Source organism: Micropterus dolomieu, linkage group LG14, assembly GCF_021292245.1.
Source record: "Micropterus dolomieu isolate WLL.071019.BEF.003 ecotype Adirondacks linkage group LG14, ASM2129224v1, whole genome shotgun sequence".
Lineage (NCBI taxonomy): Eukaryota > Metazoa > Chordata > Actinopteri > Centrarchiformes > Centrarchidae > Micropterus > Micropterus dolomieu.
Window position 1 is genome coordinate 19,825,610 of NC_060163.1, and position 24,712 is coordinate 19,850,321.

Genomic DNA, 24,712 nt, shown 5'->3' on the forward strand with positions numbered 1-24,712 from the left:
TCTCCACTCCAATCCAAAATGCAGCCAGTGTCTTGGACTGAAACTGCAACCTCATTATTGAATCAGAGGTGACATCAATGAACTGTCCCTGCTCCGCAGTGCTGAAGTCCGCAGGGGGTGTTGCACTGAAGGGGTCTCGGATCCAGTCATATTGTTTAGGATCCTGCTCTGGAAATGTTTTTGGAGGGCAGAGATGTGAGCTTTCATGCATGGGATCATTGTGTACTGAAGCTTGTTAACCTCAATGAATGATTTCAGGTTCTGAAATGAATCTATCTTTTCCTCTTTAAGCCGCTACTCCCACATCTCCAGTTTTCTTGTGAATAATGTGATTTTATCTGCCAGCTGTGGAAGGTGTGTTTTGGTGCCTTGCATCTGCAGATTTAGTTCACTGAGGTTGAGTGAAACTTTCATGAGGAAGTTTTTATCATTAAACTTGCGGGAAGTTCATTACCTTCTTCCTCAAAAATTGCATTTCATAGATTGTGTATAAAACTTTCCCACGTGACAGCCATCGGGCCTCACTGTGAAACAAAACAGCCCTGTGGTTGGAGCCCATTTCTTCATCATGTGCAGAGAAAATCCAAGCTTTGACAGGTCGTGTTTTGATGTAGTTAAGGTGGTATCTGCAGAGCAAAGTGGCAGCTTTCTCGTACTTTGTCATTAAGCTGCTCTTCCTTTGACACATCATAAAGGATCCTTGTGATGGTATTGTTTGAGAGAGGAATTACTTTTAGCTTATTGGCTGTTGTTTGATCAATCATTGCTGATGGATATAAACCAGAGAGCCTATTTAGACTCAGACTACTGTGAAAATTTATTTGGTGGTTGAGTAGCTTGCCAAAATCCATCTGTGACCACAAGCAATGAATATTATTGATATGATTTGATTAATTAGACAGTAACAAAAATAAATGTATAACAAGATGCGATCACAGTGATATTAAACATTTATCTGAACTGTTGAGGAGAACACAAGAAAGTTACGAAATTATTTCCATTGTGGTTGTGGTCTAATAAAGATGGCAAGGCAAGCTGCAGATGAGTAAAGGTGCCCTGTACAGTCAACTCCTACAAAATACGACCCAAAAAAACAACAAAAAAACACATCCCAATAGAATTAAAATAAAATAAAATAAACATGAAAACATCCACTACAATAATAAATATTTCTAAGACTACATAAAAATTCAGACTAATTAGCATTTAACAACCATTCACCACATGCTCGATTAAAACAGCGATCTGACTGGCTTAACTTAATCTCAACTGGGAGTTTGTTCCATTCCAATGCTGCCGTGTACTAAAAGGTGTCTTCCTCAGAACAGCTCTAAAATCTACAAGGTACTATGTCTGTGGCACTGCCTGAGTAGCTATGAGAATACCTAATAAGCTTAAAATAATCATTGGTTCATTGGAGATATTGCAGAAATATTATTGCAGAAAGCAGACTGATACAAATAGACTGATAAAACAATTTATAAACTTAAAGAAGAAGTAATGTTAGTAGTAGTGGTAATAGTATTAGTATTAGTAGTAGTCTGGTTTATTAAAAGCAAGAAATTTGAAATTCAAATGAAGGACCATACATCGGTGTAGGTTTTCCCAGATGGAAGGCGCTGATGTGGAACAAATGTTTTCAAAGCGACGCTGAAGTTGTCTATTATTGGCAATAAAACTGTAAAGCATGGAAGTTCAGATCAGCCAGCTAAACTTTACATTTTACTATCCTGGTGGAAAACCCTTATTTAATTATACTGCTAACAGCATTACGATAACAAGACCATGTGCCAATCAAGTGACCAATAATGCTTACTTTCAGAGTTTGCAAAAATAAAATGTAACTTTGTATTGCTTCGCTACTGCACACAAAGGTGTAATTCGATAATTCACAGGGTAAATGCCCATCCACGTTCCATCGTTTTACCACAAGCTCAGTCTGGCAGACTACTTTTGGTCTATTTCAAACAATTACTAACAAGCTTATTTGGTAAGATTTGAGCAGATTGTTTATCTAATTAAACAAAGTGGAGATGAGCCTTGATCCCCACTTGACTACGCCTTTGTGAACTTCATCTGTTATGTCATTTATAATGGACTGTTGTACAGTCAGTGGTCATACTTGCACCAGATGTGAGTTTTTGAGATGCCAGTACAAAATACGGTATCTCATCAAGTAATGGCATTCACGCCCCCAAATGAATCCTAATGAACTGATGTATACTTTGTGTGAAGTGCTTCTTAGCAACATGCTAACAAGCTAAACTAGGATGGTGAATATGGTAAACATTATACCTGTTACACATCTGCATATTAGCATTGTTATTGTGTGCATTTTAGTATGCTGATTTTAGCATTAAGCTCAAAGCATCGCTGTGTGCAACAAAAGTCTTATTTCTTTTTTTTCCCAACATTATATTTTGGGCTTTTTAGCCTTTATTTCGGAGAGCTGAAGAGAGATAAGAAATGAGAGAGAAAGGGGATGACATGCAGCAAAGGGCTGTGGGCTGGACTTGAACCTGGGCCACTGCCAAAAGAATTCAGCCTTGTACAAAGGGTGCACAGGCCATTCACTGGCTTCTTCTCCATAGCAACGGTGACTGAGGCTTATAGGTGTTGCAGTATTTAGAGTGATCCAACAAACAAAAAGGACCAAAGAAAACGGATTTTGTTAGGTTAATTAAGTTGAAATAATTAAAATGGATGGCCATAAATTTAACCCGTTTAAATGTACAATTCTATAAGAGACTGTTGGTATATAAGGAAAATTATATTTGTACCTGTATCAGAAGGTGGTGATTGTGAGGAACGCGATGTTCGTTGGCAAAAGAGAGTATGTATGTTTGACATAAAGCTCTCCATTGAACTACTTTACTTGGGAAACTAAACAACAATAACAGTTGAAGCGAGTTAACTGCTTTTTATTTGATAGCAAAATGATCTGCCTACAGGCGGCTAAGTGTTGAGGGTGTTGGCAGTTACTGGCAGCTTTGTTGCATTAGGTGTGTTTCTATTATTAGACAAAAAAAGTCATTACTCGAGTCATTATTTGCCCAGCCTTCTTCCTGTACAAGGCAGTGATATTACTGCTACAACAAGCATTTCCAAACAACAGTGGACAGCGATGCTCATTAACAGTGCAGACCTCTGACAGTCATGATGGTTGCAGGTTTCTTCTTTCTGCTCCTCCTCACAGGTAAGCTGGGACAATTCTATATGATGCATGCAGGTGTACTCTGAGAAATGTTCATTTGTTTGGTTAAACTTTTTATTTCCTCATCATTCCTGCTGATGTTAATTTAATTAAACAACATTGTTTATTTTTAACAGTGAACTGCTGCTCTGCTCTTTAATTAACATTAACCAGCTTCAGTGTGTCAAACTTGAAATCCAGGATTTCCAGAATTGAATATTAATGTGTATGTTCAGACAATTATCAAAAACTTATTTTAGTTGTTTTTGTCAGTCTGAATTTCTGTGACCACCCCAATACAATATAGTTGAATGGATTTTTGTTTGTGATATTTCTCCCAGCATTAAAACTGTTCAAAGTGTGGTATATGGATAATTCATAGTAACAAGGACACTGTTCCTGGAAATGTTGCTGTTGAATTTTTGTTTATTGCCATTTTACAGTGTTGTGAGCTCCACTAACAAAATTCCATTCACTTAAATTCTTTTTAAGGGTAGAGCTAACCATTCTGGATATGGATAGATGGATATCTTAAAACCAGTTAAGAGCACAACCATCTGCAACGCTAAATCCCATCCTTTTAGTTGCCATATTACAGTGCTATGAGCTTGACAAACAAAATCCCTTCACTTCCATTCTTTTAGGGTAGAGGCAAACATGTTGGATATGGATATCTCAAACCAGATAAAAGAGACTGTGTTTCAAAGGGAATTTCCTGTTAAAATAAATTTAAAAAAAAATTTAAATAAAAACAAAAACAAAAAAACACCTGCATTGCCAAATCCCACAAATATTTATTTAGTAAAGTGGTTTTCTGTCTCTATTTTCTTTTTAAAATGACATGTTTTAGGATGTCAAACTGTAAGATTCATTGGATTTAAATAGTCTTCTGTGAGAACAGTTTTTAAAAACTCTTGACAAAAATCTAGTATGGTCTAGACCTGCTCTTTTATGAAAAGCGCTGTGAGATAACTGTTGTTGTGATTTGGCGCTATATAAATAAAATTGAATTGAATTGAATAAAACAGGGCTGGACAAAAAATCGTTCCTGGCATTTTTGGCTCAGGCAGCCCACCACATTCGGTTGGACACCAATACACAGTCCTTGCAGTCCTCTGTGTGTACTTACTGTAATATTTCCCCCAACCACTATAAAGCTGAGTAGAAGTGCGGTGGGTAAGTGTACCAGTGCAAGTGGTACTCAGTGATCTCATTCGCACTCAACTACTGACTCTACTACTGGTGATGAGAGTTGGTCATGGGGTACACAACTCATACTCAAGTACAAGTAATTCAGTAATTTCACAACAGCATGGGATTAGCCAATGTGATGCTGACAAAACCACCTAGTCAGCCATTAGGACAGTTAGAGACTTTATTATTATTTATTTTAAAAGGGACAGTGCACATTAATGAACATTTCTGCTAGCATCAATGTAAATATGCCAGATTTAGCCAGAAGGCTATTTTTCATCTGTAGTTCCTGGTCAGTACATGTCAATACAAAAAAGACAACATAATAAGAACAAAAACAGAAATTCGAGGCTACAGTACACTGCAGTACACAAGACAAACCTTATGTTACTGTGACTGCTTTGGGAACTGTGCTAGGTCCAAAAACAACGTCAAATAGCTTATGCTGTGCTGTTTGACAGTGACTGACCGAATGATCACCAGCAGTAGGTGACAGTCTCACTTTATGATATCGTTTAATTTTATTTATGTATTATCATTTACCTGATTTTTTGATCTCCTCCTGTCATCACACGTAATTGGACTTATTTACTAACATACATACTAGTAAGACTGCCCAGAGCACATCATAATATCACAACTACCCTTCCAGAGTTGATTCTGTGTTTTAAATAACATTTTGTCAACACTTAATCATTCTGTTTAGGAAAGCAGGAGATGTGTGTGTGTGTGCACGGAAATAACATAAAGAGCTGGATCCTTTTCTATCAGGTGGAAGTACCTCCAATTACACGGAGCAACCAGAGCTACATGATGATCAACAGAACTTCAGTCAGAGCTCTGGTATGTAAAGGAAACATACACTTGCCTTGATTATGGAAGTTTTGAAAGTGAAAACACTATTTTGGATGTTTCTTTGTGTGTAGTAATAAAACTAAAATATATATTACTGGTATAAACAGTAAACAAAAACTATTTCAACAAATTATACATGGTCTTTGGTGAATGTATGAGAATTGACCTGGGTTGATGTTTAGATTCCCAGGCTAAATTCATTTGGACAATGTGTAGCATTTAAATCTCTAATGGAGAGCCCTATTTAGACTTAAATGACTGCAAAGGTGCTCACATTTAATAAATCATTAGTGAACTGATGACATGAAACCCAGCAGTCCCGCCAATGATAGTTACATACCATAACTCCCGATTCTGAGTATAGGCGCAGCCCTCTAAGGCCATCACTAATGGGTTTATTCCTTGCATTCAGTGCTGAAGAGTTTTTCTACGCTCACCGGTGGGATGGGCCACAACCACGGCCTCACCCTGTGTATAATTAGCTGTGAGACCTGGCAGTCGACTCCAAGATGGCTTTTTCTATAGTCACTGAGAGAGCCAGTGAGGCCGATTGCTAAGAGGGCTGCGCCTATACACCTAGAATCTGGAGTTACAGTACGTAGCTACCGTTCTATTTACTATAGGATTCTTCCTCTAAGGCTATCGCTAGTGGGGTAGAGGAGAAGCAGGAGTCAACACCTGGGTCCATACAGTACTACCAAGCACAGACACACCTGCCCAGAGCACAAATAAAGTAGCACCCCTAAAAAAACAATACAATAATTTATTTTTATTTTCTGATTTTATTTTCATTTGGCGGCAAATAAAGCATACTAGTAAGACTGCCCAAAGTACATCATAATATCACAACTACCCTTCCTGAGTTGATTCTGTGTTTTAAATAACTAAAACATTATATCAACACTTAATCATTCTGTTTAGGAAAGCAAGAGAAGTGTGTGTGCACGGAAATAACATAAAGAGCTGGATCCTTTTCTGTCAGGTGGAAGTACCTCTAATTACACGGAGCCACCAGTGCTAAATGATGATCAACAGAACTTCAATCAGAGCTCTGAAGGAGGTACGTAGAGGAAACAAACATTCCAAAAGTACTGGGTATTGTTTCATAAATCATTAGTGAACTGATGACATAAAACCCAGCAGTCCTGCCAACAACATCAAAGCATTGAATCTTTGACCATTCACTGAAAAGAATCATAGACCCATTTAGTCATGTCAACTTACTTCTTCTTTTTAACTCAAATAGCTCTGACAAGTTTAGGATTTTGAACTCAACTGTATGAGTTTTAGAAAGTTAAACTTGCATTAATTCATTGTGTTGACTATTATACACTATATATACACTTTTGTTGTGTTGATTGAAGTTACGTATGTAAGTTATCAGTTGAAAAAAAAGGCGAGAGTATGAGGATTGCCTAGGTGCTGCGTCTTTTGAGTTTGAGAAAAACATATACATAATCAACTAATTATTAGGGTTTAGCAAGTACTCGGTTAAAACGAGTATAATATAAAAAAATCAATTACCATTCTCTGAAGCTCAATTCTGAGGCTGTTCTGTAAATGGTTTTCTAACAAATATAGCAAGTTCTGATTCTAAATTTCAGGCTTAAATAACTTCCAGTTAATACCACCCACTTATAGATTAAGCCCCGCCAATTCTGAGTACAGATACAGAAAATTTGGTGCTCTTGCTCACCCCTGCTAATTATACACTGCTGATAAGTCATATATTCAAATTCCACCCGAAATATAGACTATATAGAAAATCAATAGAATATCTGTGGTAAACAAAACTAGTGCCACCGGTGGAAAGGGTTCCAGACAATGGCTTTAAGGCCCTTTCAGAAAGGAGGTTACATCTGCTGCTATTTTGAACTTTGACTGCGGCGTGCACAGGCGCACCAGCAAGCTACCCTGCCCCGTCAGAAGTCGTTGCAGATAATAGCACAGTGGTGCTGTTGTTGTGGTCTGTCTTCAAGGCCCTTTATAGATGTAAACTGAAACAAATTTGGAATTTAAATCCCTTAACTTGAAATGGAAAGTAGTATTAATTTGGATAAGTTGCTTTAACTTGAAACTATGAGTTAGAATAATTCAAACTTGTTCATTTAACTAACATTGGGACAACTAGAACACTGTAGTTATATCCACTTTATGAACTTAAATTTATGAGTTGAAACAAAGGCAATCTTCAAGTTGAGTTATCTGAACTTAAAAATGTGAGTTGAAGGGGTGTAGAATTGAATGTTTGTTAGACAAGTGAAAGCAAGTTTCCTTGAATGGACAAAGTAATATAGATAGATTTTTTAACTCACAGTATTAAGTTCAAACAACAAATTATCATTAATTAAACAAATTGTATAAAGTAACATCACGAGTTGAAACAAAGCTTTTCTTAAAGTTGAGTTTACTCACATTTTTAAGGCAGCAATTGAACTTATGTTTTTAAGTTGAACCACCTAGATAATTTTTACAGTGTTCTGGGTCAGCCCTAAATATAATACTGACAGTAGGCCTAGCTATGAAATTAGTTTTAATTTAATGTTAGAATACTAATTACTGGAATACTGGATAGTGATGATGGAACATTTTTCTTTTTATTAGTTTAAGTGTGTTGGGACCATGCCGCATGGAGATTTTAAATATATTTTAAAATTATTTTCATCCTCATCCTCAGGTGACTCAAATCCAGAGAGGAGAGGAGTAACAAATATAAATGAAAACTTGGCCAAAAGAAATAACAGATTCTGTGCAACCAAAACAAAGACTTCAGACAATCAGCAACAGAAAACTACTTCTTTATAAGAGAAAGCGAGCAGGTAACAAGGTTTAACTGAAAACTCAAGACTTAAACACTTAAATTAGGGAAACACTTTTAACACCCTACCTCCTCCGAAGGAGGAAACACGAGACCACAGCTCTACCCTGCTGCTCTTGAGCACACAACTCCACACTGCTGTCGGAACCAAACTGGTCCACTGACCTGTTCTGCTCTGCACCAGCTCCTCTCTTGTGCTTATACACTCCACCAATTAGTGAAAACTTTTGCAAGGCACTGTATGCATGCTACATTCTCATTAGGGGCTAAGCCCCCCCTAAAGGTCTGATCCTAGAATTGCCCCTGGTCCCGACCCATAACATATCAGTCATTTGCTTTGAGTGACATGGGTTGGACCAGCAGCAAACTATCCGCTTGCAAGATGTTGTTAGCCTCACATGTAACCGAATAGAAATGACGATAAATTATGTAAAAAGTGTGTCTTGCTGACAGACTCTCCGACTCTCTCTGGCTTTAATTGTCTCCATCATAAAAGTTGACTGGAAAAATAAATAAATTAAAATTTTCTAATAAATGAAAAAAGATGTGTGGAACTTTTGTTGTTCAGACCTAAAATGAACACAGATTTTAACCAGACAGTGAATCTTAAAATAAATAAAATATAAGACATTACAGTGATACACCTGAGTTATGTTATCTATTGTGATGTATCAAATCAGTCCGATCAGCTGCAGCATCTAATTAATATAACGGCTACCCAATAAGGGGGCGTGTCGCGAAGGATGCACTGATGTATCCTCGCTCATAACTCCTCAGAGATCACTCCTCGATCGTCAGAGCACAAATATGAGCTTTGGGACGGTCTGCAAGATGGCAGAGCGGAAGAATTTCCGGTTCAAGAGAGGATGGAGGAAATTAAAAAAAATAGACTTGAGAAGCACCCTTAGTCACAGTTCTAACTCCTACAGCTGTTAGGGGATGGGAGAGCCGCACGAAGCATTATCATTTAAGAGGAACGGAAGTCGTCCAGCTCCTGTATGTTTAATGGGTATAACCTCTATGAAAAACAAAACAAAACTTATACATCAAAGAAGCAGCTCTCAGTACCTTTATTGCTGAAGAAAAAATGGCAGCCAGGTCTCATTGCTACTTTTACACAGGGTGTGACCGTGGTTGTGGATGGAAATAGATCACTCATCTCATAATGACTTATCATTGACTACAAGCACTGGATATTACTACAGATATTTGTGAGCAGGCGTTTATTAAGGTTTGATTAATCATTCAGAACCAGTGGATACCTGCCCACACAGAATATTTGTCATTTCTTATAAATTATAAGTAATTTAGAACATATGCCATAAATCTGAAAAACAGACAAACAGAAAACTCTGAAGTTCCAATATAAGAGCAAAGATAAAAGCATTAGTGTTGGAATTTTTTTTTCTTTCAAGAATAAACTCTGAGCTGAATGTATCTTGATGTTCTTCCAGGATATAACGATTCCTCTGGGGGTAACTGTGGTTATCACAATGTTTTAAAGCACCTGAACCTGACCAAAGAAAATAATCTGTACTTCATGGCCCGGCCTGTTAAACACTACAACACGACTACAAAAGTACGCCTCCAAATGTTGCCATATAGCATCCTAGATGTGGTAAGTTTTAAATTAAGATTTACTAGTTCTATCTTTTTTCTCTTTTTTAATGGTAATGATTATTTCCTCTGCCAAGGAGGGACTTTTTATTGTCTTTCATTTTTCTTTCATGGAAGTCAAGGCCTTTCGCCCTGCAAAAAGTGATTAGTTTTTTTCTGTGGATAGCAGTGTTGGCGAAAAATGAAAGAACAATTAATTGTACAGATTCTTTTTCAAGTTTGATTCGTACCATTGTAGCATGTCTACTTATGAGTTTTAATACAAAATTATGAATTTTAATATTCAGAGAATATTAATTCATAAATCTCTCATTTCGCGGGGCACCACCCGTGATTCTGTTCACCCAGGATCTCGGGATTCCCTAGGTATGGTTAATAATTACACAATCATTCACTAGTGATCAGTTAGTTCATAATCGCTCAGTTATCTTAAATCAATCAGTCAGTCTCATATCGAAGTGGTAAATTCTCATGAGAGTTAAGCAATACACACACACAATTCCTGTGATTACGGTGAAATTTATTAAACTAAGGGTGAATATAAATGCGGTTAAATATACATCAAAGAAATAAACAATGGCTAAACAATGAGAATGTGGAGTTCTATTGTGGGGAGAATTTGATTCATAGGGCGGAAGAGAACTAATGAAAACAATTAGATGACATTAACTAGGTTAAATTTGTCTAGGGGTTTAATGGATTAAAGGGGCATTATGTCCTCCTGAAGTCCATGATCATCTCCATAGCGTCTTAAGCTCTAGGTTGTTCTGACCGCACCAGAGAGCCAGCTGATCAACCTCCCGTCTTAATCCGACTCGTCACCGTCCCGGATGAGGCCGCTGACCGTTGTGTCGCGAACTTCAGGAGTTTGACAGATGGGTCTCTTGAGGAGCAGTCGTTGGTTTAGAGGGAGAAGAGCAGTGGGGAGAGCACACACCCCTGGGGGTGCCAGTGCTGATAGTCCGGGTGCTGGATGTGATGTTCCCCAGTCTCACCTGCTGACTCCTGTCAGCCAGGAAGTCTGTGATCCACTGACAGGTGGAGGCTGGCACAGTGAGATGGGTGAGTTTGGTTCTGAGGATGTCTGGGATGATGGTGTTGAACGCCGAGCTGAAGTCCACAAACAGGATCCTAGCAAATGTCCCTGGAGAGTCGAGGTGTTGCAGGATATGATGCAGACCCAAGTTGACAGCATCATCCACTGACCTGTTAGCCCTGTAGGCAAACTGCAGGGGGTCCAGCAGGGGGCCTGTAATGTCCTTCAGGTGGGCCAACACCAGTCTTTCAAAAGACTTCATGACTACAGATGTCAGGGCGACAGGCCTGTAGTCATTTAGTCCAGAGATGGAGGGTTTTTTTGGGGACCGGGATGACTGTGGAGCGTTTGAAGCAGGAGGGAACTTCACACAGCTCCAGTGATTTGTTGAAGATCTGAGTGAAGATGGGGGCCAGCTGGTCCGCACAGATTTTCAGGCACAATGGACCACCATCAGGTCCAGGAGCTTTCCTGATCTTCTGCCTTTGGAAGAGGTGGCTCAAGTCCCCTCACAGATCTTGAGTGCAGGTGAGAGGTCAGAGGGGGAAGGTGACTGTTTGAAGATGGCGTTGGAGAGGAGGAGAGGTGTGACTCTGGGCTTTTCAAACCTACAGTAGAAACCATTCAGCTCGTCTGCCAGTCGTTGAGTGCCAGCAGTGTTGGGGGATGGTCTCTTGTAGTTTGTGAGTCTCCGTAGGCTTCTCCACATTGTCGCAGGGTCGTTGACTGCAAAGCTGTTATTTAGATTTTTAGCATAGCACCTCTTTGCAGCTTTGACCTCTTTAGTGATTGTGTTTCTGGCCTGGTTGTACAGGACTCTGTCCCCACTTCTGAAGGCCTCCTCCTTGGTCTGACAAAGCTGCCTGAGTTTCGCTGTGAACCAGGTTTTTGGTTGTTGTATGTGCGGAAGGTTTTAGTCGGCACACACATGTCCTTACAAAAACTGATGTAAGATGTCACAGTGTCAGTTAGTTCGTCCAGGTCAGTGGCTGCAGCCTCAAAAACACTCCAGTCAGTGCAGTCAAAGCAGGCCTGTAACTCCAGCTTTGACTCGTTGGTCCATCTTTTCACAGTCTTTACAACAGGTTTATCAGATTTCAGTTTTTGCCTGTGTGTCGGGATAAGATGAACCAGACAGTGATCAGAGAGTCCCAAGGCTGCACGGGGAACAGAGCGATAAGCGTCCTTTAATGTTGTGTAGCAGTGGTCCAGTGTGTCAGTGTCCCTGGTGGGACAGCACTATACTCACGTGAATCTTTTTTCGAGTCATTTCGTCTATTTGAACTAGGCTGGTAATTGCGGCGCTGCAATGTGGGCGATGTAAAAAACTGCGCAGTTCTCAAAGACTGATGGCTACCTGGTTTGCTTCAGTTGGTAAACTATAATAAACCGATTAACTTCTTGATTATTATCTTTCTATAAAGAAGCATAAAGCCCCGCAGGGCCACAATTGAATTCAAACCATGCAAAAACCAATATTATATAAAATTCAATAGCCACTACGTCCATATATATAGGGTTGGACAATTAATTGAATTCAGTCAGGACAACTTTCATCAAAGACTGATATTGCAGAATTATAGTTATATTTGGCGGTATGGCTCTGTTCTGGGATCTCCTTTCCCATCCATGCGCCTACGTGGAAAGCCATGAAAAGCCCTTCCACATTTGAATTATACATGCTAGTTTGAGTTGCTATAGCTAAATATTATGAAAATCCACCATCTTGCAGAGGAGGCAAGGCGAGAGGCAACCCGAGCTTCAGTCATGGGTTCCCCTCAGCAGAGACACTATTTTGTTGGTGGTATTGCTGTGATTTGGAAGTCTCTGCCCTTTGACATGCCTACCTGGAAGGCCATATAGCAGGGAGAGCTATATGGAAAGGCCTGCAGGAGGCACTTACAAGCACTCAAAGATAGCCAGTTTACAGTGGAAATGGCTTATTTTTATCAGAATATAAAAATATAATAGAATATAATGCAGTAATCTTATTTTTGTGGATGTGATGCGTTGCTTGTAAAAACAATCTATGGAAAAAACATACCAGTATTTAATAAGTAAACTTTTGATGTTCCGCTTATGTCACATTTAACAAGTCATTGGCTATTTCCTTTAACTCATTGACAGCCTTGTTAAGTGAGTGGAGTGTTTGTTCAGCCTCCTTGTGAATTCTTTGTACTCACCGCTGTAAGTCTGCTCTGCCTTCTGTTAAATTAAATCTTTGAACAAAGCTGCTTTTTGTGATCTTGTATTTTATATTAAAACTGCTATAGTGCTATGTTTTATATCATCTTATGATAGGCTAATTGTGCTGCAGGAAAGATTTTCACATATACTGTATTTCTTCTCTCACAGAGGGAGATTGACCAGACTTTTGTTCCTTATGTTTGGATCTATATGGTGAGTTACCACTGATATGGACACCACATTATGTTCATTCTCACCTGGTTATCTTTAGCAGAAACTTAAAATAATTTCCTCTAAATTGCATCTATTCCCTCTTTCTCTCCTTCTTTCCTTCTCTATCCCCTGCCTCCCTCGTTTTCCTGTGTAGCGTTGGCAAAATGAACACATTAGGTGGAATCCAGAACATTTTTGTGGACTTGTTCGTGTATCAGTTCCTATTCAAGTGTTGTGGATCCCAGATATCACTATTGAAGAGATGTAAGTTTTAATGTATTTGCATGTCACAAATCCACAGACTCGAAACATTATTATGTTAACTGAATCATTCGGATGCCAAAACATTTATGCAACAGGGTGTAAATGTGTTATTTAAAATATTTATTACACATACATATATAACTTTAGGTGATTTCAGTACAATGCAACTTCTTTAAGTGATGACACTTAAATTAGCCCTTTATATCTACATAGGGAGCATGCATAGACAGTATATTACTTGATGAAGCCACCCAACAGATTTGCTCCTATGAAATACTTCTATGGGGCTACTTCTTGTTGGCACCAGCGTATCGTGCAGCATAAGCGTAATTAAGCACACCGTAATTTTGGTAGCTGCATAGCTGCACTATACTGTGCCAGCAAAAAGTCTCTTGGCTCAGCGTGTTTGGCTGATTCGGATCGTGACTGTTTAATCAGCCTATCTACAAGGCTGCCGAACACCAACACAGTGTCACTGATGGCCAAAAATATAGTAGTATCTATAGTAGCCCAGAATGGACAAACCAAACACTGAGAGGGGTTTTCAAGTTTTTCGTGCCTACTGTATGTTCTCCTACACGCTTGGTTGGTTGCAATCTGCAACCTCACTGCTAGATGTCACTAAATCCTTCACACTTGTCCTTTAAACTTTAAAAATTTAAGGTGGAAATGGGTCAGTGTATACAGTATACACAGTGAGGCTGAAAGGGCAACAGGTAGGTGAGGCAGTCTGATGGGAAATGATGGGAGCAGGGTTTACTTTAGGTCAGGAGGGAGTGGCAGGGTATGAAATAACAGGAGAGTTAGTATTGCAGGGAATCTTTTTAGCTCTTCCTTCAGTTCAACTTTTCAGCAGTGCAGCTCAGCTTCCAGCTTTTCAAACAAACATTTCAGCTGTCAGCAATCATGCATTTTCAGTAGGTAGTGCATTTTCTAGTGGTTTCTATTTAGTATTTCCTGGGTAATCATTTAGAATATATTTTAATTCAAGGAAGTCCTTCCTAAATATTACCCCTTTATTCCTTGTAGTTCCATTAACTACTTGGTAATTCAGTATGTACAAAACATATACAAAAATGTTGGAACAGGCAGATATGTCATATTGTCACACCGTGTGTATAATGTTATCTATATTTATAGAAATATAAGTGTAAATTAGAGAAAAATAAAGAGTTTAAGTGAAATAATTAATTGAATCATACTATGTAGATTTGTTTTAAGATGTACTTTAATTTAAAACATAAAGTTTTTGTCATTGTGTGTGTGTTTTCTCATACAGGACAGAGATGGATAAGGCTCCTCCGAGTCCTCATCTCAGAGTTTATCATAATGGATTGGTTGTACGTCTGAATGATATGGTGCTGGCCAGCACCTGCAAGATGCAAGTTTACAAATTCCCCTTTGATATTCAGAGCTGCAACATATCTTTCAAGTCTGCCATATATCACGGTGAGTCTGTAAAGCCAAGTTCACATTACACGATTACACCAGCCAAGAGTCCTTGTCAGCTCGTGTAGTTTTTGACCCCCTGTCACCGATCAGTCACGTGTGAATGCCACAGCGATTTCAAGACTCCCGTCACAAGACGGCAAGTTGTGTAGTGTGAACGGCACAGCCATCGGCTGACGCTGAAAGTCGTGTAGTCTGCACAAGGCATAACCTGTTTTGTTTGTGTATGTCTTGTGTCTGTGTGTTATAATGTCTAACAGTTTGTCACATGAGCACACACCAGCAGATGCCACCATACAGTACATTCCTTTGGTGAACTGAAAAAACTCTTTTTTTTCTCTCCCACCTCAGTCATGGAAATACAGCTCGATCATATTTTGAACTCTTCAGAGATCGCAGAGTGGTCAGGCGAGTTGCTGCGGACCCAGTACGAGTGGCTGTTCATCAGCATGAATGTCACCAACAAAAATGTCAGCACTTTAGGCTTTGAACAAAGCATGATTGTTTATACTGTAAGTATTTCTCAATACAAACACAAAGAGGTGTAAACTATTTTCCATCTCTCCTGAGCCGAGGGACCCTAAAGCTCCACCTAGAGGGCAGTTAATGTAGGGAGATCAGGAACAATTCTCTCTGTGGGCAAGTCTGCCATCTTTTGTTCACAAGCTGGGATTTTCCTCACTGCAGAGTTAATGTTTGTGATCCAAATTTCTTTTCCTTAAAGTGGAAAGTACATGATTTCTTCCCCCATAACCCAACTGCTCATGAAAATGGCAGAGAATAAGGTTTGAGAGGTGGTGGTCTTTAGATAGGATGACGATGACTCGGGGGACGACTGCTCAGAGGACGACTCTCAGAAGGACATCTTCTAGATCTTGTTTCAGTTTGTAGATGTTGCACCTTTTTAAATAGATATTTGAGATGATAATGCAGCAATCTCATCCTGAAATCTCTCTCACTGACAAAAGAAAATGATTGAGTTCTCAACTTCTAAGAGGCCATCCAGTGCAAGGTTCTTCCCTTTAAGTGAAGATCGAAAAGCTTGCATTTCATTGGTCCAACATTGGTGCTCCATTAGCAATAGCACAGGGGTATTCAATTAAAATTCAAAGGGAGGTCCAGTTAGAGAAAATTTCACAAAGCAAAGGTCCAGAACATCAACTTGCGTTATCATTCAGTAGCCGACCATAACATATAGCCTAGTTGTATCAACATATGTTTTTAGTCAACAACTGACTGTCAAATTAGATACTATTTCAACAATATTTACTGGCAGTTTTCACATAAAACTGAAGGGATAATTAATAATAACTACTCTAATAATACATTCTAAATTCAAGTAATCTAAAGCTGCATTTAAAAAACATTTTTGTAAATGTGCATCTTATAATAAATTAATTTTATTTGTTGCTCAATTTCAGAAAAAATTTAATAATAACTGTAGCTTTTAGTGATTGAAGTTCAGTCTCAACCAATTTTATAATTAACACTAAACACATCTTAACAAATGAACAGCTGTAATGCCTCCTCTTCTCTTTCATTCCCTCTTAATAGCCACCACCACTTCCCTACTTTCTCTTGTTCAGTGAGAAATGTGAGCTCTAGCTAGGATTGGAGATATATGAGATATTCCAGTTTTGAACTGCCCGTGGGAAGAATGTACATTTGAGAATCTGTACATTCTTGGTTAAAAGCCATGTAAAGTCTCTTTCGTCTCCTCTCTTCCTCTGTGTATCTCACTAGTGGACTTGACTCGCAATGCTCAGAGTGAGAAGGGTCCAGCTGCGGTCTGACAAAGTCAACTGTCAACGTAGTAATCAGTGTACATTACGTGTTAATATTTACTATACTATAATTATATATTATTAATATAGTATTAATTAATATTATAATTCCTGCAAATATTTTTTTATAATAGCCTAATGATAATAATAAAGCAATGTTTCAATTCATACTACTGTTGTTGTATATTTTAAGTTTAACGAACCAAGAATATTCTGTAACGTTACATCACGAGCCAGATGTATCCTGATTTAGGTTAAAACTTTACAACATTACTGAGAATTTATTGAATAACAGCGGTATGAACATTAACACTATCGTTCAGCTGTAGTGGTCTGTGTGACTGGGCCTGGCGGAGCTAACCGAAGCTAGCTAGCTAACTATTGCTGACAGCCCCCAGAAGTATATTACTCTTACCCTAACCATCACAGGGTGTGTGCCTAAAGTTATTGATTGTATGCATGTCGACCGGTTAACCCTATCAGTGCCGCAATAGCTTCAATGATTATGCCTTACATTCTCACCACCATCTATGCGAGTTATTTGCAGACCTGTATATTATTACTACTTCTTATTCAACGTAGTGATGAGCGTCCACACTGCCTGAATTCTACCAGAAGTAGAACAAGAACAACTAGTGACAAGACTTGCTCTGTAGCGCTGTCCGTTTTGGGTTATTGTAGAAACATGACGGTGCAACATGGCGACGTCCATGGAAGTGAGAACCCGCGTTTATATAGATAGAAATGACTCATTCTAGGGTAATAAAAATATCACGGTTTATTAAGTAAGGTCTTTATACACCACTGAAAACATAGTTATGGATATTATATTACATTTATGTCGATAGATCCTCAGAAATATTACACACCGGACCTTTAACATGATCACATGAAGTATGAGAAGATGTTTTACTGCTTTTGTGACTTACTTGTTGGCTGGAGGTATTTGATGCAACATTTGAGACACTGTCATGAGGCTCAACCACAACCTATATCAATAGGGTGACTTTGAATATCACACAACCAGATACTTGCATCAGCAATAAAATCTTTCACATTAATCAATTTTGCTTGGTTCCATAATTTATGTCTTGTTGCTTCATCTTTAGGCAATAACCACAGCAGAGTAAAAATAAAGCTAAATAAACACAAAAACTGTTCAGTTGCAGTCAGTTGCTGACTATTTTAATACTGCCAGTCAATTAGCAGCAGGTTGTAAAACAAGAAGCATAGCTTCTTAGCATTTACACCTGCCAGGGAGCTCCTACTGTCCTCATACATGTTCCCCATTGTGCTAAAAAAAACACTCACAGGAGACAGAGGGGAGGATGGAGGAGTTTGATTCCAATCTATTATGTCAATCGATTGAACTCCAATAAGAAATGCTTTTATCTTGCTTATCAAAACGTGTTATATTTAGCAATATGTCACTGTTAATGTATAACTTTAGGGAAAATGTGCAAGATTTGGCAAGAATTGTAATTAAACATTCACAGAATGAACTAACATGATCAAGAGAATGTGAAGAAGTAACTGTTGTGATGTCATGTAGACGTCTATGTATTGTGTTGCAAATATCTACTATAGTTAAACTGCCTGCCAGCAAGATGGGGGCGATATATCTGTGATATCCCATTTAAGACAATAAAATGTAGTTTTAATAGATGATTTTGAACGGCAGGGAAACATACTGCAAGGTGAAAAGTATAGGAGTAGAAGATTAACCACCTGACCCTTAAAATATTTTTATAGATCACCATGAAGAGGCGCGCTCTCCTCTACATTGTCAACTTCATGCTGCCCGTTCTGTTCTTCTTGTGTCTGGACTTGTCCTCCTTCCTGATCTCAGACAGAGGGGGCGAGAAGCTCAGCTTCAAGGTCACTGTGCTGCTTGCTGTCACTGTGTTACAACTTATTCTGAATGAAATTCTGCCTTCCACGTCAGACAAGATTCCACTTATAGGTAAAGGAGCTCAGAGTACAGAGCACATGCTGACTCAGTGTGTAGTTATCTGTCCATTAATAATGCTGCCTCCTCCCTTTAGCAACATACTGTATTGGGAGTTTTGGTTTGATGATGCTCAGCCTCCTGGAGACGATTTTGGTGATGTATCTGATGGAGAAAGACTCTGTATCCCAGGACAACAAGGCAGACAGAGACCAAAGCCTGAGTGAGGACTGTGGGGACAAACGAAGCAATGTCAATTTACACAGCTGTTTGAGAGGTGAGATTAAGCATAAAACACTGGTTCACAGCGCAGTCTCCCCTTGTTCAGTTTGCTGCTGTTACTATTATACAGTATTTACCTGTTATAATGGCGTACACCTTTCACTCACGGACAACTTGTGTTGACAGACACATTTACAATTTGAAATTCACACCAGTTGATCATGTCATTTTGAATATGCTACAACTATCTTTGTGTGAAATATATCATTTCAGGTGAGAAGAAACTGACTCACTGTGTGTCTGTCTGTGATGTGTCTGCTGGAGAAACTCCATCTGAACTGCTGTCGGTGGCCAAAGAGGTTAGAATTACGTTGCACATTAAAAGTTTGGTTCACTCAAATTAAAAACAAAAATAAAATATTAAAACTATTGACCGTATGTTCTTTGGATTAAACACAGGGATTCTGTTTCTGGTGAAAGATATAGCTATAACACAGAGATGGGTATCTTAATACCAACCCAAAAACAATTTGCATGACAAGATACCACTAGGGGTTAGTGAGAAACATGTTGGTTTGTAATTTGGATGAATCAATCTTTTTATTCTAATCACAATTAACACATAAACCAAAATGTCAAATACAGAAGCTTGCAATCTTGTTTTCCATAATCTTATTAATTACCAGTTTACTAAACTACTTCTGCAGAGTAGCAGCAGTAAACTGATGGAGGACTCCCATGACCCTGAAAAGCTCTCAGATGATCTGAGGGAGATGATGAAAATACTGATTGTGCTCCTCAACAGCAGGAAGGAAGAAGGGAAGCCCGGCTACTGGACCAGAGTCGCTAAAAGAATCGACAAAGTTTTCTTCATTCTGTATGTCACAGGGGCCAGTCTGTTTTTAGCTTGTATCTTTATAACATGGATCTATGCAGCAGACCAGTAGTGCTGTTGGCCTGATTCTAATATTAGTCGGGAACAAAAACCTGGCTTAATCCAAACTGTTTCTGCCTGGCTTAATAGACCACACTGGACATGAGTTTCAAAAAAACATGTTACAATGGATACATTTAATCTGGAATTGATTATTGAATTACATGTTTTACTTGCAATTCAGTAATCAAGCCTGTGACATGGAAATTGATCTCATCGTGCTGACGTGCTGCGGTAAGCGTATAGACTTCTGTTTCTGGTGCTTGTGTTTGGTAGCATGTTTTACTGCTCTTACTGAATACCAGTTAAATGAGTTAGATTTGTCATTACAGTGGCTACTTATCCGCTGTACACTTAATGTTACAATAGTTCTGCTTAAGCACTCACAGTTTTTTTAAACATCTTTTGACAACTGGCCTAGTTGTTAACAAGAGTTAAATAATCACTAGCGGTGGCTTCTCGCTCTCCCTCTCCTGCTTTCTCTTGCTCAGTGTGTAAAACAGGAATGTACTGGGACTGAAGTTCAGCACGGGACTTTGAGACGGAGAGGCCTTTGGGGGCCCGCATAAATATTTTTGGCAGTTATTTTAATACATATTAGTGTTTTTGTTGTATACAGTCAATCATATTATGCTGAAGACCCTCAAGAAACTTCAGGATGACACCTGCTTCCTCACTTTGTATAAACAAGGCTGCTCTGCACTGAATAAGACCAGGTCAGGCAAACCTGAGTCAGTCAGAGTGCTAAAATACTTCAATATACTCGAAAACTACAATGCAGTCCCATTAAGATGAGCAGTGTGTATGTGTGTGCATAGCCTATTTATCAAATCCCTTATCTTCAGCTCTGAGTATACCTATCCCTGGCTCAGCTTTACCTTTGCTGGACCCTCTGCTTATATTGATTGTACAGCTACATATGCACGAGAAGAAAATCAGTAATAAATATGACTAACAATAATCCATTTTCTAATTCTATCTATGCATAATATGATGCCTACCCAGCTCTACACACTGCCCCTGTACCTGCTCCTGCTTCTCTTCTTTCTCTCCCTCCTCATCAACATCACCCTGTCCTTCTCTATCACCTCCACTGACCTTAACAGCTAATATACATACAAACAGAAATGTCTTGTTTATAGAAGGATGCTGTCTTTGTGTGATAACACATTGCGACATGTTGTTTATAATATAGACTATATAAATATACAGCCTAATGTATATGCCTATACATGAATAATTACAGTATATAATAAATGCATTAGCCTCCTAATCGTGCACTTTTCTCTAATTCTTATTTTTTCAGCAGCACACATTTCTTTTCCCTCTTTGTCTCTTTTCGCCACATTTACCATCTCTGTTGCGCTTATCACCCAACCCACTGCTGAGTTCAGCCCCGACAATCATTTGGAGATTTAACTCGACCGAGATGGAAAATAAACTCCTTTGATCTGTGCCGTTGAACCAATCAGATTTCAGCAAAAAACGAGGATCAATCCAAGTTGGGAGGGGTGTATCCCCCTCCATATTGGAAGTATTGGTTTGGCCCAGTCTGATAGACTCATTAAGTAAAACATTAGAAACCGAAATATAAAAACTCCTGGCACCCGGCCAGTTCGGCCTAAAACGGACCAGCCGTTCGGGAACACTCCCAAAGGCCTCAATGGCCAGTCTGCCCCACGTGTCAAATATTCAGTTACTCCTCTGCCTCCTTTAGTGATGGTATGTGTAACAAGTGTAGTTTATTTGTAACCATGTAGGCGAGGCTCAGTGATTTATAAATCTGGCTCTGCACCATGACAGATCAGTCGTTAGCTACTGTAGTTAACTAGTCCACGGTGCGGACCATCCTGAGTTAGCTTCTGTTAGCCATTCCTCGGCATATCCCGAGCAACTGGGAATCCAGGGTGGCTGGGTTACTGTCCGAAAGAGAAAGAGCCGTAGGCCGTGCATAAGCCCATGGTCCACCACCAACCTGTTCACATTTCAACACACCCACTGAGAAACCAACTGTGATCATCGGCAGCTCCATTCTGAGAAACGTGAAGTTTGCAAAACCAGTGGCCAAAGTTAAGACTATCCCTGGAGGCAGAGTGGGCAACATCGAATCTTATTTGAAACTGCTGGCTAAAGATAAACGTAAATACCGTTCCGAGACCTGATTACGGCAATCAGAGGTCACTAAGGTTAAAATGTCAGAATCCGTAATTTTCTCTGGACCCCTGCCAAATCTGACCAGTGATGACGTGTAGCCGCATGTGCTGGGACCTCATTTATAAACTGTGTGTATGTACAAAACAGGGCTGGACACGTGCGTATGCAACTTCCCAAGCAAAGGTTGTTATCTATAAAAAACAAACTTGACGGTAGAATGTGTGGTCCTCCACACAAACTCTGAGGCATGTGTACGCACATAAACCGGAGAAATGAGAAATGGAGACTCACACGGCAGAAGGATGAAACAGTTTGAAATGAACAGGCCTATTATTAAAAATTTTATGTAAAATAAATTAAAAGATATCCAACATTTTATTCACCGTTGTAGTGCCGTTTAACACCAGTTTTGGCAGTCAGAGTTTGTCAACCCTGAGTTTTCTTGATAACCCTGACTAACCCTGTTAACTCTGAGTAGGTTGAACTCTCTTCACAGTACAGGCCACTGCTCTTTATGAAAAGCGCTATGAGATAACTATTGCTGCGAATTGGCGTTCTAATGGTGCTCATGATGGTACTCATACTCATGGTACTCAGGCTTTGAGAAATTTCTACACTACAAATGTGTTATTAGTTGTTTATATATACACTATGTAGTCCTTTGGTAGTGTTGTTTGCATGTTCGACAGACAGCTATGTCTATGTCTATGTTTAACACATATATTCTGTGTTAGCCTACGTCACCAGTCTGATTGTATTATAAAGTTCTACTAAAATACTTTGATATGTATTATGCACCATGTTCAGTGGGTTCGTTAAAAACGTAAAATATATTAAAAAATGAAAGTCTAGTTTCTTTTAAGATTCTTATGTTTGCTCATCCATTACTATTACTATACTATTACATACTAGTGTTCATTTTCTAAAGATGTTTATTGGGATATTCCACATCTGCATTTACACTATGTATTCACATGAGGGAAAGTTTCATCTGGTTCTGAAAACATGTATCAGACTTTGTGCTTCTGAAATAAACAGTCACGACAAACTTTGTTATTATCTGTTCTGGTTCATAGCGGTCAACATCTACTTGGGATAGTGAGTTTCTTCCTCTCTTCAATCTCAGGAAGCAAGATTTTGTTGTTGCAGCCCAGAAACAAATCCTGACCAACAGGCATGGGATGTGCACAGCCCAGTGTACTCATTAATGTTCTGTACTAGGAAAAACTCCTAAAAGTTGCATACATACAAAACACAGGAAGTGCGTGCACACAAAAATATTACGATTTATAAAAGTCTGCACAAGCACGTCCTACACCGATTTCCCTTTATAAATGACAATCAACTTGAAATGTGGCCCATGTGAGCAAGTTCCTTGTCTGACTTTAAACGCCCATAGTTATTGGTCATTGAAACACCCCTCAATATTAATAGGTACTGACTGCATGAAGATAAGGATTGGAAATTCTGACAGAAAAGCTAAAAAAAATAATTTAACCAAGTGAGACACTGATGTTCGGTGTTGGTGAGGTTGAAGCAAGGAAAGTTGCACACAACGCTTGTGCATCGGAGGAAAGAGGGCTAGAAATATCCAGTGCTGATTTGAATGGATTTCTACACACTAACTCATTGTTCATAAAGTGTGTTAAGACTGGGGGCCAATCTGCTGGGTCTACTGTACCTTTAGGGTCTGAGCTGCTAGTATCTGATGCTGGCTGTACATCTCTGACTGTGCTCGTACTGGCTGAGGTTGCCCGTTTTTCACCTGTGTCTGTGTGACTTGCTAAAGACATCTGGACTGGTTCTGTGCTGGTACTGGCTGAGGCTGGATGTGGATCAACAGAGATGTGCACAGACATTTTGGTGGGCAGGGGCTCAAGTGAAAAAGGGCACTTCTCATAAGAGAAAGAATTATCTGCTAAATGAATAGTTTTGAAGCTCCCTAGGAGGTATCATTTATTGTGAGAAGCTTTGTAAGTATTGCACAGGTATTGTGAAGCTTTTACTGTATAGTGAGGCAAAATCAGCTGACAGAAAGCACCTATTAATCAGGTGGTGCATAAGATCAGCTTTCTTTTTGCTTCACTGTATAAGCTTCGGAATACCTGTGTCTTTGCCTGAGAAGACCTCAGAGTTTGAAACATTTCAATAAATGATACTGCCTAGTGGTATTCATAATACTCAGTGTGCAGTTCATTCTTATTTTTTCACTCTAAGCCCTTTTATTCAGCACATTGGCCACAAGTTTGTTGGATGTACAAATGTTCTTGTTTGTTTGAACTAAACTTACCGTGCATCAGAGCAGCAAACAAGGCATTCTTCAAAACCTTTTCACGCTCAAGTGTAGAAATTGAAAATACTCCAGCACACAAAAATACACTGCATAATTATTTGTTAACATTTCGGTCTTCTGAGCTTTTACAAGACCAAGGTCAGAAGATTGAAATTTTGTGTGGGAGTATTTTAACTTTTCTACTTCTAATAGAGCTCAGCAAATTATTTAAGCTTTAATGTTTGATGTTTCATGATTAGCTTGTCCTTTCAGTTGAAAGTCAAAATGTGAAATCTAACATTTCCAGTCAGTATTAAAGACAAAAGGGGTGCAAATATTAAATTCAATTCAAGTTCAATTTTATTTATATATCACCAAATCATAACAACAGTTATCTCTGAGCCCTTTTCATAAAAGAGCAGGTCTAGACCATACTCTGTGATGCTATTTACAGAAACCCAACAGTTCCCACCAAGAGCAAGCACTAGGCGACAGAGGCAAGGAAAAACTTCCTTTTAAGAGGCAGAAACCTCGAGCAGAACCATGACTCAGGGTGGGCGGCCATCTGCCTC

At 39.0% G+C, this 24,712-nt stretch overlaps 1 protein-coding gene across 1 annotated transcript in view; it reads left to right on the top strand.

Moving 5' to 3' along the window:
• The first annotated feature begins 3,159 nt into the window (after positions 1 to 3,159).
• Positions 3,160 to 24,712, top strand: part of LOC123983530 (5-hydroxytryptamine receptor 3A-like) — a 25,427-nt gene continuing 3,874 nt past the window's right edge. The window contains exons 1-10 of the mRNA XM_046069788.1: positions 3,160 to 3,196; positions 9,515 to 9,678; positions 13,069 to 13,113; positions 13,268 to 13,377; positions 14,657 to 14,826; positions 15,178 to 15,338; positions 18,363 to 18,573; positions 18,656 to 18,835; positions 19,054 to 19,139; positions 19,488 to 19,674. Of these exons, the coding sequence (XP_045925744.1) occupies positions 3,160 to 3,196; positions 9,515 to 9,678; positions 13,069 to 13,113; positions 13,268 to 13,377; positions 14,657 to 14,826; positions 15,178 to 15,338; positions 18,363 to 18,573; positions 18,656 to 18,835; positions 19,054 to 19,139; positions 19,488 to 19,674 (1,351 nt within the window). The remainder of the gene's footprint in view (positions 3,197 to 9,514; positions 9,679 to 13,068; positions 13,114 to 13,267; positions 13,378 to 14,656; positions 14,827 to 15,177; positions 15,339 to 18,362; positions 18,574 to 18,655; positions 18,836 to 19,053; positions 19,140 to 19,487; positions 19,675 to 24,712) is intronic.